Here is a 16,865-nt window from a genome sequence, read left to right as displayed (position 1 = left end):
GAGAGAGAGAGATCACTGTGATAGTCATTCAGTTGGCCATCTCACCCCTCTGACTAGATACAACACAACCGTGCCTTATATACAGTGGATTGAGCATCAGTCCCCCTCCCAACTTGCAATTTCAGCTGATTTCTGTGTTACTGTATTGTTTACATAAAATGGAACACACTATCTAAATGTTACAGCACAGAGAACCTTTGTTTATGGAACACAGCATCTTATAATAAGTCCAAGCTTCTTTTACCAAAGATTTTGGTCGCCATTTCGTTATAGGAATTTCCCCAGTACCCATGTTTGTTATCCAAATCCTCAACACTTCTTCCTTCTCAAACTGTAAATACATTCTTAAGTGTCCTTGTAGTGTAGAATCAATGGCACCAGCTCTGCCTGGGGAGGGAATGAGCACTCCTTGCTGGTTCAGCATGACCTTGTATTCACAGCATTTACAGCTCTAAGCAAAAAACACAAGAGAGCACAGAAAAAATTCAGCTTTCAGGCAGTTTAAGATTTAAGCCCTTAGCTTATGCAGTTCATGGGTCATAACTGGCTTTTCAGTGGTCAAAAAAGTGCAAATCAATTTAGGTACCACAAATGAAACATAGTCATCTGAGATGTAGTTTTGGAAGTGTAACTTGGGAAAAGATGGAGGAGCAATGTTTTAGAAAAGAAATTGAAAGGTAACAGACTTTTTATAAAGTGGTGATTTTTAAATCTTGTATCAGGGAAGGGGAATTACGTGATATAGTGCTCTGAAATTTCCCTTGCAGGGGGACATTTAAGCTACAAAAAATAAGGGCAGCATATAAGGTTTCAGAAATTTCTGGTTATTAGCTGCATATCTGAAATAGGCTCTGTAGTATAAAATTACAGAATATATTACCCTTTAATTCTGTAACTAGTGTGCACAATTTGGTGTGCAATTTCACACATAATTATAGAATAATACCACTTAGGGGCAGAGCTGAATTACTTGGTGTTTAAATGGCAATTATCAATAATTATTCTTAACTAGAACTAAATTAGAATGAATTTGCAGTTAGCGTGTGTGAGTTATGACCCTGTTCTATAAAGTATGTGTGTAAATAGTCTAGCGCATAACTGGAAAGGGCATTCATGTGTGTGGGAGCATGGGCAGGGCACGGGTGTTCTGACTATTCTAGGGTGCACTTCATAGAATACTATCAGTTATGCACACAAGGTGCCACATTTAGACGTGCACATTTACACCTGCTGTTTATAGAATTTGTACTTAGTGCATAATATTTTGGTACCTAACTTTAGGTGACCTTTATTGTATTGACCCTGAAATATATTAACCCACTTAAAAGGCTTATATAAATAATAGAACTTTTGAGCCCCTTTTTGAATTTCAGATCATATGCAGAGAAGCTCTTTGGGAAGAATATTCCACCAATACGGAGGCTGCAAGTGAGAGAGCTTTTTCCTGATAACAAACAAGACTGATAACAAACAGCACAATTCTTTAATTCAACTTACTACAAATTACTTGTATGATATTAGCTTCATAAACATAGGTTAACATCTTTTGAAAAAAGAGGCAAATTCCAGCAAACATGAATTGATGAGAGAGGAGCTGGATGACATACACAAATGGTCCAGAGCAGTATGGCATGCAGAAATGTTTATTGTAGTTCTAAAAATCACCCGATGCACCTGTGTGTTTCAGCCTTTGCCTGCAGTGTTGGAATCTGAGAAACATTCAAAAGGACAGACTAATGTACTACTGCATAAATGTTAAATAATAAATTTATATAAATATTAACCCCCCCCCCCCGTTTACTAAGCCATGTTAGCAGTTGCTGGGCGCTAATGCCGGCATAGCCCATTCACTTTGAATGGACTATGTATACGGGGAGGGGGGAGAGAAATTATGAAATATAGAGATGCATCAGTAAAACCTACAAATAAATCAACATCAATATGTGTAGCAATAAATAAAAGCCAAATGTAAAAGAGCCTTAGGTGAAAGCATTTACATACTGTAAAATGTTTTTATATTCAACCATATTGCCAAATTAATATCTTAAGCTGATATTCTAGCAGAGCTGAATAATCAAATAATGATTTATAGAAATGATATATAAATTAAAAGAAAAAAATTATTGTAACAAATCTTCAATTCCTTACACATAAGCTGTAGTATCATCGTCTAAACACCTGGTTTATTTACTACTCTTAGGGGTGTAATTATCAACATGGGCTACCGTTAAGATATGTTATTGTACCATTAGTTCTCGATACTTAAGCACAGGTCCCAGTGTAGTGAGACCTAGTTACTAATAACTGGGGTTAACAGTAAAATAATATTTATTTATTTGGATTTTGCTCACATTTTTTTCAGTGGTAGCTCAAGGTGAGTTACATTCAGGTACACATCTTAATTATTCTTATACAAAATCCCCTGCTGTGTATTCAACCATAAATACCATATGTTATCTTGGAGTTCACGATTGAAAGAATTTACATTATATATAATTAAAAAGAGCTTACTTGAGAACCCAGCAAATTCTTTGCTGTATTGAAGAAGTGTCTCATAATAAAACAACATTTAACAAGACACTGCTTCTAAATGGAGCAGCAAGTAAAAGCTGTAAATAAACAAAGCTCATCTTTCATTAAAACTGCCAATATGAGAGAGCTTTTTATTTATAGCTTTGCTCTTTCAACTCTTTCTTTAAAGCTCTATTCAGCAGGGCACTGCTTCTAAATAGAGCCACAAACAAATTGCTAGATAAACAAAGTCAGCCTTTCATTAAAGCCTGTCAAACTGTCATTGATTTTTACCTTACAACTAACATTAGAGAGCATATTTTAAACTTGCTTATAACATTTTAAGAACAGCCATTTTGGGTCAGACCAACCATCTAGTCCAGTATCCTGCTTCCAACAGTGGCCAATCCAGGTCACAAGTACCTGGCAGAAACCCAATTACTAGCAAGATTCCATGCTACTAATCCCAGGGCAAGCAGTGGCTTCCCCCATGTCTATCTTAGTTTTAGTAATATTGTTGCAAACATTGTTAACAAAAAAACAAAACAAAATTGGGATTTTTAACTTGAAATAAATCTTTCTTTTCATGTTTAACAAAAATTGCACAGCAGTGACACAGCTTGACCCCAAATTTTGGGCAAGCCTACTGCCAAAATTGGTGGGACTCCAAATTTTGGGCAAGCCTACCGCCAAAATTGGTGGGCACAGTTTCCTCTCGGCATTCTGCCTTCCCCATTCCACTCTCTGTACCCCCATCCAAACTCAAATACCTGAGCTGGCAGGAATCCCAAGCCCCGGTTGCTGAAGACGTCTGTGAAAACAGCCTGAATTCCCTCCAGCGCAGCTGAGTCAACAGCTTTAGTGAGTCACCCCTGGTGCCAGCACCTGCTCAGGTTTTTGCACTGCTACTGGGCGGACCCGAGCCCCAAGTAGATGGACCCATGGCCAGGCCACTGTTACATCATATACCATTACGAAACTCACTAATGTTACTTATGTCCCTAATAGTATGCTAAGAAAATAAAATATTAAATTACTATAAAGCTAAATTCCTTAGCATCAGCAGCAGATGAATTCAGAGACATGTAGGTTGTAACCATCTACCAGCAGGTGGAGATATAGAGCACTGAATTGAACTGTCTTATTGGACAGGTTGCTCCTAGGACAATCAGTATTCTCCATCTCCAGTAGTCAGATGGACGGTCTTCTCACAGCTCCTGGGTTGTTCTGACTGCACTCCTGTTCCAGTTTTCTGGTTCAGTGCAGCTTGAGGATTCTTTGTCTGAGCACCCTGGACTTCTCTCCAGCCCTTTGCCACTTTCTCCTTCCTCATAGTTCCTCTTAAAATAAGAGACACAGAGGTTCTTTCTATCTGGTGCGTATTTGCACATTTTTTGTGCTGGTGGGCTATGTTTGGGTGAGTGAGGTGAAGCTTAGCTTGCACACAGCACTGTTTTCCCTGGACACCACTTCTGACCGGTTCTGGGTGAGTGTTGCTCTAATTTCTTTCCTGTGTCGGGCTCCCACCGTGTGTTTGCTGGCGCTGGTATGTTCGTGGTGGCTGAATTAGTGAAGTGCTTCCTGCTGCGGAGAGCAGCATCAGGTGGGCTGTTTAGGCCTTGACCCAGCAAATGCAGAGTAAGTTGATTTTGGCACAATGGCTTCCCATGCTCAGGACACACATCCCACTTTCCCTCAGGCCTGCGCAGTTTTGGCGGACATGTTGAATAACCACAGTTCTGACACCACCGTATCATGGGCTGTTTTCCCGTTGCCAGATATAGAGACAGGGCACTCCTCCACTCCAGGGGGTGAGTGTAGTGCATCCCCTGGTTGGGGGGGGGGGGGGGGGACGAGGGAAGACGGGAGAGCCATTATCCAAATTTGTTTTGCCTATTCATAGAGTGTATTTATTGAAAAGGGCACATCTGGGTTCTGAGTTTGTGTTGGGTGTCCCATGCCCTTCTTTTGGGTCTCAGCCAGTGCAGCCTGCTTCTGGGGACAAACAGCGGCATTTAGGTTCAGGGTTGAATTTTGGGTCTACAGCCCTCTGTCCCCTCGGAGAAGAAGTTGCCTGCACCCTCTATCTGTCCTTGCATCGGTTGGAGGAGCTGGAGGATGGGAAGGTTATTGAGGATGAGGTGCATTATCCAACGACGGTCCAGGTGCTCTATAAAGAGGAGCTGCCGGGTTTTATTTCCAAAGCCTTGCAGGTGTTAAATATCTCGGACCCAGAGCCGCTGGCTTCGGCAGCCTCTGAACCTAAGATGGCCAGCATCTGATGGCTTTTTAAGGCCTTTCTGGTGCACAAGGCTATATAGGAGCTTATTTTGGCTCAGTGGGCTACTCCAGGTTACTAGCCTCTGGGTGGCCAAGATGATGTCCCGTCTCTGTCCGGTGACTTAGGTTGAGCTGGATTGCTTGTGTGACAAAACAGTTAAGCCTTTAAAACTGTATTAATCATTTCTTGAAGTGTATTTCTCTAGTTTGGCCAGCAGGTGGTGCATATTTTGTTTAAATATGTGGCAGAAAGTGACTGTTCTTTATTTAGCACACAGAGGAAGTAACCTGCAGTGATGTGGCCAGCTACTTTTAAAATTTGCTGTTCTGGGCTCAGATTGGCCCAGGAGCTCAAATTCAGTCAGGGTGGTACTGGCTTTTCCCCCAGTCTCAGATTGGGAGAGAAGAGAAAAGGATCTCTTCTCTGAGACCCTGTGAGCAGTTATATTCCATTACCTGTGAGCAGCTATATTTGCTGTACTCTCCAGGCACTATTCAGGTAGTGAACAAAATTTTAGATAGTTTTATAATTGATCCATATTCAGTTACCTGTTATGTGCTGTTTTTGTTCAATCTGTTTTTATGGTTCACTGTTGGGGAACACCGTGAGATTGGGAGACTCACCCAGAGGTGGTTGGGAGTGGGATAGAGTGGGAGGAGGGTGCTAGTGTAGAGCACAAGCGGCAGGTGCAGGCGGACCAGAGCTGTGCTGGGGATAGACCCTCTTCTGGTTGCAGGGTTAGTCCCAGATGTGTGCTAGGCGTTTCATGACAGCTTGGCGCTGCCTAAGGTTGATTGCTTGGTGGCGGCGGTCACGAAGAAGACTACGTTGCCAGTAGTGGGAGGCGTGGCACTCAAAGATGTGCAAGACCAAAAGCTGGAATCCTCTTTGAAGCTTTCTTTTGAGATTTCGGCCCTGGCTCTGCGGGCAGTGGTGTACAGCTCATATGTGGCCCGGGCATGTTTGTCTTGAGTGCAGCAGGCTTCAAATTCATTGCCAGATACAGGGGCAAAGCCTACTTCTGAGTTCCTGGATGTGGAAACTGGACTAGCCTGTTTGATGGAAGCCTTGTACGATCTGGTTCGGTCATCAGCCAAGCAGATGTCCTTGGTGGTGGTGGTGGTGCACTGTTTGTTGTGGTTTTGTCACTGGGCGGCGGATGCGTCATCTAAGAAGCAATTAGGCTACTGTTTAAGGGCAGGCTATTATTTGGGAAGACTTCGAGAAGCTGGCCAAGGATTTAGGCAACTCTAAATCTCAGCGCCTTCCGGAAGACAGATCCTGTTCTTTGGGGAAGGCTGGGCATTTTAGGCTTTGCTTTAAAGACAGTAAGGTATCAGCTGGGTCACCTGAACTTTTCTTAGAAGCCCAGTATCAGCCAAAGCAGTCCTTTCGCCCAGACAAATGCTCTGTGGGTCAGTCTCGTAGAACCCCCTTTGCTCTTTGCACTTCACAGTGAAGGTGTCTTGGACCAGTAATTGCCGCTGATAGGGGTGGTGCCTCTTACTCTTTTACAAGTGGGCCAAAATCACAGTAGGCCAGTGAATCTTGGAGCCTATCCAAGATGGATATAAATTAGTTTTCTTCTCCCGGCGCAGATTTTTTCTTTGCTTTCCCATGTGCCGCAAGTAGGTGGCGGTGCAGGACATGCTTCAGTGGCTTCTCCAGTTGGGAGTGATTGTTCCCGTGCCCCTCCCAGAGCAGGGGCTGGGTCGCTGTTCCATCTGTTTTGTGGTATCCAAGAAGGAAGGATCCTCTCAGCTGTTGCTTGCCCTCAAGAGGGTCAGCCTCTTAGGGTGCAGCATTTTTCCATTGAGACTGCGGTCGTTGATAGGTTCATGAGTATTGCCATACTGGGACAGACCAAAGAAGGTCCATCAAGCCCAGCATCCTGTTTCCAACAGTGGCCAATCCAGGTCAGAAATACCTGGCAAGATCCCAAAAAAGTACAAAACATTTTATTCTGCTTGTCCCAGAAATAAGCAGTGGATTTTCCCCAAGTCCATTTTAATAATGGTCTATGGACTTTTCCTTTAGGAAGCCATCCAAATCTATTTTAAACCCAGCTAAGCTTACTGCCTTTACCACATTCTCTGGCAACGAATTCCAGAGTTTAATCGCACGTTGAGTGAAGAAAACATTTCTCCAATTTGTTTTAAATTTACTACTTTGTAACTTCATTGCATGCCCCCTAATTCTAGTATTTTTGGAAAGAGTAAACAGACGCTTTATGTCTACCTGTTCAACTCCACTCATTATTTTATAGACCTCTATCATATCTCCCCTAGCCACTTTAGCCTTTCCTCATAAGGAAGTCCCATCCCCTTTATCATTTTCGTTGACCTTCTCTGCACCTTTTCTAATTCCATTGTATCTTTTTTGAGATGTGGTGACCAGAATTGAACACAGTATTTGAGGTGTGATCACAGCCAGGGGAATTTCTCATGGTTCTGGATCTCAAGGAGGCCTAATTACATATTCCTGTCGGGCCTCCTCACCAGTGATTTCGCTTTGCGATTCTGAGTCGGCTTTTTCAGGTTTGGACAATGCTGTTCGGCCTGGCTATTTCTCCTTTTCCAAGTTGATGATGGTGTTGGCTGCAGCCCTGCAAAAGGAGGGCATCAAAGTACACCCTTATCTGGCCGACTGGTTTTTCAGAGTGTCATCATTGCAGGAAAGTGTAGTGGTGGAACTGTTAGTCCCTAGGTTGGGTCATCCTACTTTGCCAAGAGTCATCTTCTTCCCACTCAGACACTGGAGTATCTTGGGGTTTGCTTCAACACTGCGCAGGGCAAGGTGTTTTTGCCGACACAGTGGCAGATCAAACTCTACTTGCAGATTCGTTGGTTGACATAATTCCTCTCTCCCAGGGTCTGCAACAGTAGAGGAGGTGGCTTGGGCAAGGGCCCACATGCGGTCCCTTCAGCAATCTATTCTGAGCAGTTGGTCTCCGTGTCCCAGGATTACAAACGTCACCTCCAGTGGCAGCTGCTGGCAAAGAACAGTTTGGCCTGGTGGCTGTGATCAGCCAACCTGAGCCACAGTGTTCTCCCGATTGGATGGTGGTTATCTTCGATACCAGTTTGACCAGATGGGAGGCGCATTGTTGGTCTCAGTACGCTCTGGATCTCTGGACAGTGACAGTGTCCCTGTGGCCGATCAACAGGTTGGAACTCCAAGCTGTTCATTTGACTCTTCTGGCGTTTCGGTCCCTGTTGGAGAGGTCACAGGTTCGAGTGTTCTCCAACAACATGACCATGGTGGCCTACATCAACCTGCAGGAGGCACTCTCAGCCCCTCTTTGGGACAGGAGGCGGATTTTACTTCTGCATTGGGCAAAGGCGTATCTAACTCAGCTTTTGGCAGCGCACATTGCTGGAGCATTGAATGTTCAGACAGACTTTGAGTTGGCACAGTGTGGATCCGGGAGAGTGGGAGTTGTCAACAGTGGCCTTTCAGTTGGTCATGGACCTAATGATGTCCCAATGCAGTGCCACCCTATGCTTCACAGTTTTTTCGGCGTCAAGGGCTGGTGTCTGAAGTTTTTTGCTACAAGGTTATTTGGTTAGTTTGATTTCTGTGCTTTGTGCTTTGTTAAGAGAAATTCTGAATATCCTAGGTCCTAGGAGCAACCTGTCCAATAAGACAAAGTTCAATTCAGAGCTCTTTATCTCCACCTGCTGGTAGATGGTCCACAATCCATGTCTCTGGATTCATCTGTGACTAAAGGAAAGAAAATTATCAGGTAAGATAAACTTTTTCACTCTGATCATTGTATGCTATTCACTAGTGCACCTTGTTAGCCTTTTTATAACTGTAATTGAGAAAATATGAAAATCTTACCCCTCTCAAAAACAAATCATTTTGGCTTATGGATATATAATATTACCTCAATTCGGAACATTATACAGATCTGCTTTACAGTATAGTAATTAATGCAGGGTTATCGCCAGTCCTTTCACCTCTATTCAGTTGTTCTCACAGGGCAATGTAGTACACTAAGAGGCATATTTTCAAAACACTTAGCCTTCCAAAGTTCCATAGAAACTTTGGAAGGCTAAGTGCTTTGAAAATATGCCTCTATGGGACCTATTTAATATCTATTCCCCCCCCCCCCCCTGTTGTTTAGCCGATGGCAGGCAGCATGATTAGCTGCCAGCACTAACCCCTGATATTCAATGCTAGGCCGTATCCAGCAACCGGCACTGAATATCTGGTTTCAGTTTTGGCCTATCTTAGCTCAATTTAGCCAGTGTAGCACTGAATATTCATGCTCAGCCAGCTAGCCGCTAAGCACTAATATTCAGTGGAGATTACCGGCTGTCTTTTCTTATAAACCACTGCTGCACTGTTACATTTTTTTTCCCCATGCACTAGCTTGCAATAAGCCTTCATAGAGACTAATTTATTTGTGCACTATTCTGCCATTAATTGCTTTTATATGGAAATAATTATCAACGTGAATTACAAACTAAAAGGTGTTCAGCCCCTGTGCTTAATTGCAAGAACCCCCCCCCCCCAAAAAAAAACAAAACAAAAAAAAAACCCTTAGTGGCCAAATGAAGATTTCAAGTCTTAGTGCTCCTGTTTGTTGTACTATCAGAACCTCTTTCTATGAAATGTTCTGATGCTTACTCAACAACTAGTAAAACAGGCCCGTTTCTGACACAAATGAAACGGGCGCTAGCAAGGTTTTCCTCGGTGTGTGTGTGTGAGTGAGAGAGAGAGTGAGTGTGTGAGAGAGAGTGTATGTGAGAGACAGAGTGAGTGTGTGTGTGTGGGGCTCCGAGTTCCATGACCCCTTTCCGTCCAAGGTGCAGGCCCCCCTCCATCCCTCTCCTCTCCTTCTCTCTCCTCTCCTCCCCCCCCCCCGGGTTCTTGGCCCCCCCTTCCCTCCGAGTTCCATGCCCCCCTTTCCTCGGAGTGTGTATGTTTGAGAGTGTATGGGTGAGAGATGGAGTGTGTGAGTGAGAGAGAGAGAGAGACAGACTGTGTGTGTGTGTTTGTGTCAGAGAGAGACAGTGTGTGTGTGTGTGTGTGTGAGTCTGTGTGAGTGAGAGAGAGTGTATGTGAGAGACAGAGAGTGAGTGTGTGTATGTGAGAAAGTGAAGCCTTGAAGCATTCATGAGCTCTGTAAGGCTCCATCTCCTCAATTGATGACACGTAGTTCCGGAACGTTGCAGGAATGCTTCAAGGCTTGAAGGCTTCACTTTCTCGGCTTCAGAATGTTGGAGGTGCGTTTTATTATATAGGATTCTATTAGAGATGCTGTTGTCAGATTGAGTTATCTTTTTCTGCAACAACAAAGCGTTTCATGGGCGCAGTTCAGTAATGTTCCTGATATTGTAACGATGTAGAGTAGTATATTAAATGTAATAAACTACAAACTATAAGAAGCAAAAGCATAGTGTTCTGTGCTGCCATTTTTAGTTCCACTTTCCCGCCATTGAGTTGATTGACATTTTTACTATGGTAACGCTTGTGATGTTTCAGCAAGCATGTTAAACAGCATTCCAGTTTTGCCTGTAGTTCTTCTCAAAGCATTTTGAATATTATATCAAAAATGCCCTTCCACATACAGTTAGCATTGATTACCAAATCCTTTTAAGTTTGCATACTGGTTCAGTCCCTTAAATTCAAAGCTCAACCTCTTTGAGTACATAACCATTTCTTTCTATAAGCCCTTCAGTTTAATATCTCATAGGATGTTTCACTGTAAGGGAACCATGTTTTTAGATAATGATTTTATGGTTTATATGTTAGGAATTGAGGGAGTCTTTTACAAAGCTGCACTAGAGTTTTTAGCTTGTGGTAAAAATCAGCTGGCAATAAATGCTGAGACGCCCATTATATTCCTATGGGTGTCTTAGCTTTTACCGCCAGCTGATTTTTTTTTACTGCAAGCTAAAAATGCTAGCTCGGCTTTGTAAAAGGCCTCCTGAATAAAGATTTATTGCAATAATTGATGTTGTTTAAATTTATATATCGCATACAAATCACTAAGTATTCAGCTCTGCTAGAATATCATCAACATAAGATATTAATTTGACAGTATGGTTGCATTTAAAACCCTTTTATGTAAATGTTTTCATTTCAGGCTTTTTTTATTTTTGTATTTATTGGTAAGCATGTTATTTGTATGTTAATGCTTTTGATGTATCTGTATTTTATCATCTAGTAAATCATTGTTTTTTATTTAATATGCATGTCTGTCCTTTTGAATATTTCCCAGATTCTACTATACCCATGATGGAGGCCAAACTGCTTTGGTTTGTTTGTGTATATCCAGATCCTCTCTCGCTGATAACAAACGAGTCTAAGATTCTTTTCCTTGGGCCTCAAAGACTACCTAGGAACATAATTACAAATCTTCTCGTGCAAAAATACAGGATCCCGCTTATGTCTAACCTTACAAGCCAGCATCAGAACCTTTTACTGAATCCACTTAACTGGCAACCAATGTATCAGTGTTAGTACAGGAGAAATATAGTCCATGCTCTTTAAACAACCTGTCATTAGTGCTACCATATTGTGTACTAATGGGAGGCATTGTAACTTTTGTAGCAGCTCTGCTGGTATTGCATTACAGTACCCATATCACCGTAATGAGGTAAGCTGGTGACAAATAAGCCTGGAGGTGCTTAATCATGCCCAAACACAAAAGCAAATCCTGAACAATCTGTCGGGTCACTGTGAATTGATGACTAAGCTGTAGCTATTCTCTTTTACAGTTTAAAAAAAAAATTTCAATTTGAATCTGTTTCAGCCAGTGAATTACCATCTTCATTTTACCTCCTATCCCTTCCCCAGTTCCTATGTCTCCTAATTTTACGGGAATTTAAAACCTGGGCATCGTCTGCATGTACATGAAAGTACAGTCCTCCCTTCCTTATCACTATACAAAGTGGAACAATATAGATATCAGATGTGGAGAAAATATAGACCCTTATGGAACACCTCCTCCCCCAACTATGCGGCCAGGCCCGTGAAGAGAATTCCCCCACCATTATTTGTTAGTTTACTTTCCAGAATGATTTAAACCACCGTAAGACTACACTCATTATACTAATCCACTCAACTCTTGCAACAATTGCTCCTGATTGTTTCAAATGCCGCACTAACATCTAGCTTTATCACCGTGACATTTTGTCTGTTCTCACATTAAGCAGATAATGTTCTCAGCCATTATCATTAGAACTCCATGCAACACTGCCAAATAATAAAAATACCTCCTAAAAAAACAGGCTTAGCTTTTCTAAATTACATGTTACATTCATGGTACTTTTTGTGTTCACCATTCTTCGATAACCAACAGAAGAACTCATTCCAGTTGCTTACTTTGCTCCTGCTGGAGTTATGGAGGAAGCTCAAAAACAACAATCCCCAGAGAGAGCCAGTCTTGTACTAGTTTTTCATTATTATAGTCCATGTTCAATCAGGTACTATCTGAAACATAAGCTGCCTTGCTCTACAGCGCAACTGTTTCACATTGGCTTCTTCAGGAGTGTTATTGTCATGCAGCAATTTCAGTACTCCCCACAATCCTGGGAATATAAATTCATTCAAGATGGCGCTCCTGAAGAAGCCAATCAGCTTATGTTTCAGATATGCACCTGTGAACATGGACTGTAATAATGAAAAACTAGTATAAGAAAATGAAATAAAGTTGATAATGTTACAGGAGGTTCTTTATAGGATTGATGAAGTTGGGCCGGTCATTAGTCCAAAGTATTATTAAGATGTGACCTAAGCCACTGAAGTCCTTTTTCCACCTTTTCATTTTTAGCAGATTGGAAGTTTCTTGCATATTTTGAATATTATAGTGCATGTGCCATCTCCTGTTTATAGTTTACTAGCCGTTAAGCCCATTAAAACGGGCAAGTATTGGTATGTTTTATTTTGATATGTAACTCCCACCCTCCCTCCTTCCCTGCCAGCTCCAAGGCCCTCCGTCCCTCCCCTCCCATCTCCAAGGCCCCCCTACTTCTGACCTCCCATGTCCAGCATCCTCCCTGCTTCCTTCCCAGCTCCAAGGCCCACCCTCCCAGCCAGCTCCAAGGCTCCCCTCCGTCCATCCCTCCCAGCTCCAAGGCCCCCCTCCTTCTGAGACCTCCCATGTCCAGCATTTCTCCTGCCCCCCCCCCCGAGGTCGCCGCGCCCCCCCTCGAGGTCGCCGCTACCGCTACCCCCCTCCCCTAGGTTGCCGACGCCCCCCCTCCACCTGGGCCAGGCCCTCTCTTCTCCATTGAACTTACAGCGCCGAAACCGCAGCAGGCAGATCGCCTCCCATCGGACTTCCTTCCCTGCCTGTGTCCCACCCTCGTGTGACGTAACGTCGGCGAGGGCGGGACACAGGCAGGGAAGGAAGGCCAATGGGAGCTGATCTGTCTGCTTCGGTTTCGGCGCTGTAAGTTCAATGGAGAAGAGAGAGCCCGGGCGGAGGGGGTCCTGCGGTGACCCGGGGGGGGGGGGGGGGGGGGGAGCGGTAGTGGCGACCTCAGGGGGGAGTGGTAGCGACCTCGGCGGTTCCCTCCTCAGCGCAGTTTCCCTCTCTGTTCCGTCATTACGTCTTGATGCGGGGGCGGGACAGAGAGGGAAGTCTCTATTGCGCATTTGCAAGTGAGTCGGTCACTTGCCTTTTATATGTTTGATTAAAACTTACTATACTGCCCAATCTGACTTGCAGATCTGGATGGTTTACAATCTAGACAACAAAACATGAACGTTGAGAAATGAACCTCCAGTGACTCGATTGCTAAAATTCTGTTGTTCCCTTAAATGTTTGTCCATGGAGAAAGTGAGGTTTCTTAACTGTAATGGGGGTTCTCCATGGACAGCAGTGTAAGTCAGCCACACAATCCACCCACCTTCTCTCTTGGATTAACCAACCCATGCTTGGGACTTGCTGAGGCAGCAAGTGGGCTGGCTCTTTAGGGCTCACAGGAACTCTTTTCAAAGGAAAAAAAAAAAGCAACTTTGATCTATTAGAGAGTTATTCCATCCATGGGACCATTGGATGTCATCTAATAATAATTACCCTCTAATAATAATCTGTATTCCTTTTACTATGTAAGCCGCATTGAACCTGCTTTGAGTGGGAAAGCGCGGGATACAAGTGTAATAATAATAATCATCATCATCTACATGTGACTAATTTATCCTGCTGTTCATGGAGAATCCCAGGCAAGTAGCCTCTCTCGTCCTACCTGTGAAAATGACAGCCAGCCTCTAAACTAAGCATTAATAGTGCTTATAAAGAAACTCCTAGCTGGACAGCTCTTGAAACACTACTTTTCCTGCTCCAGCCCTTGATTAGGCTTATCTGTCAATCAGGGAAGGGTCAAACATACAAACTTAAAAATTAATTTTACACTCAAAATGCAGTCCTATTTTTGTTTAAAGGCTGAAATGTCTCAGGCCTCTGACACTTTAGATTAATACGTGATTTTGGTCTGTGGGTTTACATTTTTGCATGACTCACTTTGTTATATGTTACTGATTTTATTTTATGCAATAAAATTTGATAAACCTATCCTGATGGTTTTGCAGGGCTTGGTTGTGGTATTGGTTGCCGTAGTTATATTTGCCTCTCTTTTGTTTGTATGCTACTTGAAACTGCCCATCTTCCCTAATGATAAAAGTACTTCCTCTTTCTTTGAGTTTGTGTGATTCAGAACCTATCATTTTGGTCTGACTGCAGCTGCTCTTTGGCGTCCCCCAGAAGCTGGTGCCTTAGGTGTCAGCCTAGTCTTGTCCAGTGGCTGGGCTGGCCCTGGCTGTTTGTCACTCTTTGGGGGCATTGCTTGTTGGTGTGCTGTGGTAACAGTTCTTGTGTCTGCCCTAATATTCAAATAAGAGCAGCTATTTAGTGTTGGAAAACTTTTAAAATACTCTGGTTTAGGAAGGGTATTTTCATTTGATTGGAAAGGCTTAAAAGAGAAGAGGAATGGTATGCAGGTATTCCAGATCTGAGCCTTGTAATTTTTTTTTTTCTTCTCAGTTTCTGTAAGTTCAAGTGAGATGGAAGAAGAACCTGCAGGTGTGTTACCAAAATTATTAAATATTCTGAATCACTAGACTGTTTTAGAATAATACCTTCCTCTCTTTCAGTAAGAACTGCTTGGTGACTTGGGGCCCTGTTTACAAAGGCGCACTAGCGTTTTTAGCACGCGCTCACCGTGTAGACGCCCATAGGAATATTATGGGCATCTATACGGTTAGCGTGAGCTGAAAACAGTAATGCGCCTTTGTAAATAGGGCCCTTAGACTTGGTCTACAAGTCCTGTCTCTTTAACTCTCCTACTGTTCTCAGTTCTTCAACATTTTCTAATTTTTTTTTTTTTGTCTTTGGTTTCTTTCCTTTACTATTACTTTTTTGTTGTTGTTGTAAACCACTTATCTGTAATGTTTAAAAGTGGTCTTTCAAACATATTAAGTTAAACCACAGTATGAACAAGGAAGTGGGAACAGAGCTGAAACAATCCCACAGACTAGTAGAGATACCCAAGTTACAAATGGGCAGAAACATTAGGAAGATTTCTATACAGCTCCAACATAGAACAAGTTGCTCCCTTTATGGGAGTTCCACAAGAGTGCTAAAAGAGATTTAAATAAAACTTGGTGCTCACTGGTATATCAGTCCCATCTTCCCCACTTCCCAAGTTTCTCTCCTGAGAGAAAAATCAGCTGATTAGTTACATAGAGAAAGTGCCTTTGTTGGGTTATTATGTTTTCAGATTCAGGCTTTTGAGACAGTCCTTTGCTAAGTAATGAAGCCTGGGTAACTAAGAATCCATGTGTATTGGCCCTGTGAGGTTGGCACCTACTTTCCTACTAGCATAGTTGGGCAAATAATCTTGTATATTTTAGGCTTGATTACTTAGACATATAGCTGTTGTGAATGCTTGTGTCTAGATTGCTGAAAGGAAAAAAATGCATAAGTACAATATATGCATGTAACTGTGTACCCTGCCCACACTCTGCTCATGTATATGCCCAGCTTCAGACTATAGAATAGTGCATAGCTGGAATATTGGCATTTATATGTATAGGAGCATATAGTCCAAAGAGAAGTAGAGGGTGACACAAATGTCAATCAGCCATTGGAAATGAAGTCAAGGGGTGTTTATTGAAAGCACCAGCATTACAGACCTGACACGGGCCGTGTTTCGGTGGGCACAGCCACCTGCATTGGGGTCGCAAATTAAACTCGGTATGCACAAAACAAGGAAGATCTGGTGCATAAAGATGACCAGTAAACACTGGACTGTACTGTGAACTTGTTTCCCAGTGATGAAAAGACATATAAGCGCTGGAAGCAAACCTGATTCAGGTGGCTGTGCCCACCAAAACACGGCCTGTGTCGGGTCTGTAATGCTGGTTCTTTCAATAATACCTTTTTGAATTAATTTCCAATGGCTGATTGCCATTTGTGTCACTCTCTACTCTTTGGACTACTGGCATACAGACATAGAGGATCTTTCCCCTGTTTTTTTCCTGATACATATACACCTATGCCAGTATTCTGTACATTTACATATATTCTTGGCACCTTCTATATGGATATGTCATAAGAAGGGAGTGTATATTGCATGTGAATGAACTGGATATTTTAGCCTGTGACTCCTAGGATGAGGTACAGAACTGTTTCAAAACTTTGAGATCTTCTTTAAGGTAGTTCTATTTTGTAACTATTACAGGTAATTTTGACAGACAATTTTGAAGATTTGAATTCCAAAACCTGTTAAGTACAAAACGTTGTTCTCTGGATAAATGCAATTTTTTTTATATTCAAGAAATCTATCCAACATGAGAATATTATGTACCTTAAGACAGTGGTCTCCAACCCTTTTCACATAAAGGGCCACAAAGCGGTCAAGGGAGTGCTCCAGGGGCCACCAAAAAGTTCAGGCTTACGTATTTAACTTTTAAAATAAAATTGTCATTTTAAAATTTGTTGTCTGGTAATGTTATCTTTCTAATCATTTTGTTCCTCCTTTGCTTCCTGCTCTATATCCATCTTTCACATTAAACTTTCTTCAATTTTGCTTCCTCCTCCTCAAATCTATCTAGT

General features: G+C 42.6%; 1 protein-coding gene across 7 annotated transcripts in view; it reads left to right on the top strand.

Moving 5' to 3' along the window:
* The window catches only part of LOC115471822 (torsin-1A-interacting protein 1-like), a 110,002-nt gene that overhangs the window by 25,597 nt on the left and 67,540 nt on the right, over positions 1-16,865 (top strand). For 5 of the 7 annotated variants that reach the window (XM_030205671.1, XM_030205670.1, XM_030205665.1 and 2 more), the window contains one exon: positions 14,793-14,831. The exons of the other annotated variants lie outside the window; for them this stretch is intronic. In XM_030205671.1, the coding sequence (XP_030061531.1) occupies positions 14,793-14,831 (39 nt within the window). The remainder of the gene's footprint in view (positions 1-14,792; positions 14,832-16,865) is intronic. 7 annotated transcript variants of the gene reach the window in all.

This window comes from Microcaecilia unicolor, chromosome 6 (assembly GCF_901765095.1).
Source record: "Microcaecilia unicolor chromosome 6, aMicUni1.1, whole genome shotgun sequence".
NCBI lineage: Eukaryota > Metazoa > Chordata > Amphibia > Gymnophiona > Siphonopidae > Microcaecilia > Microcaecilia unicolor.
This window is presented reverse-complemented; position numbering and strand designations above follow the sequence as displayed.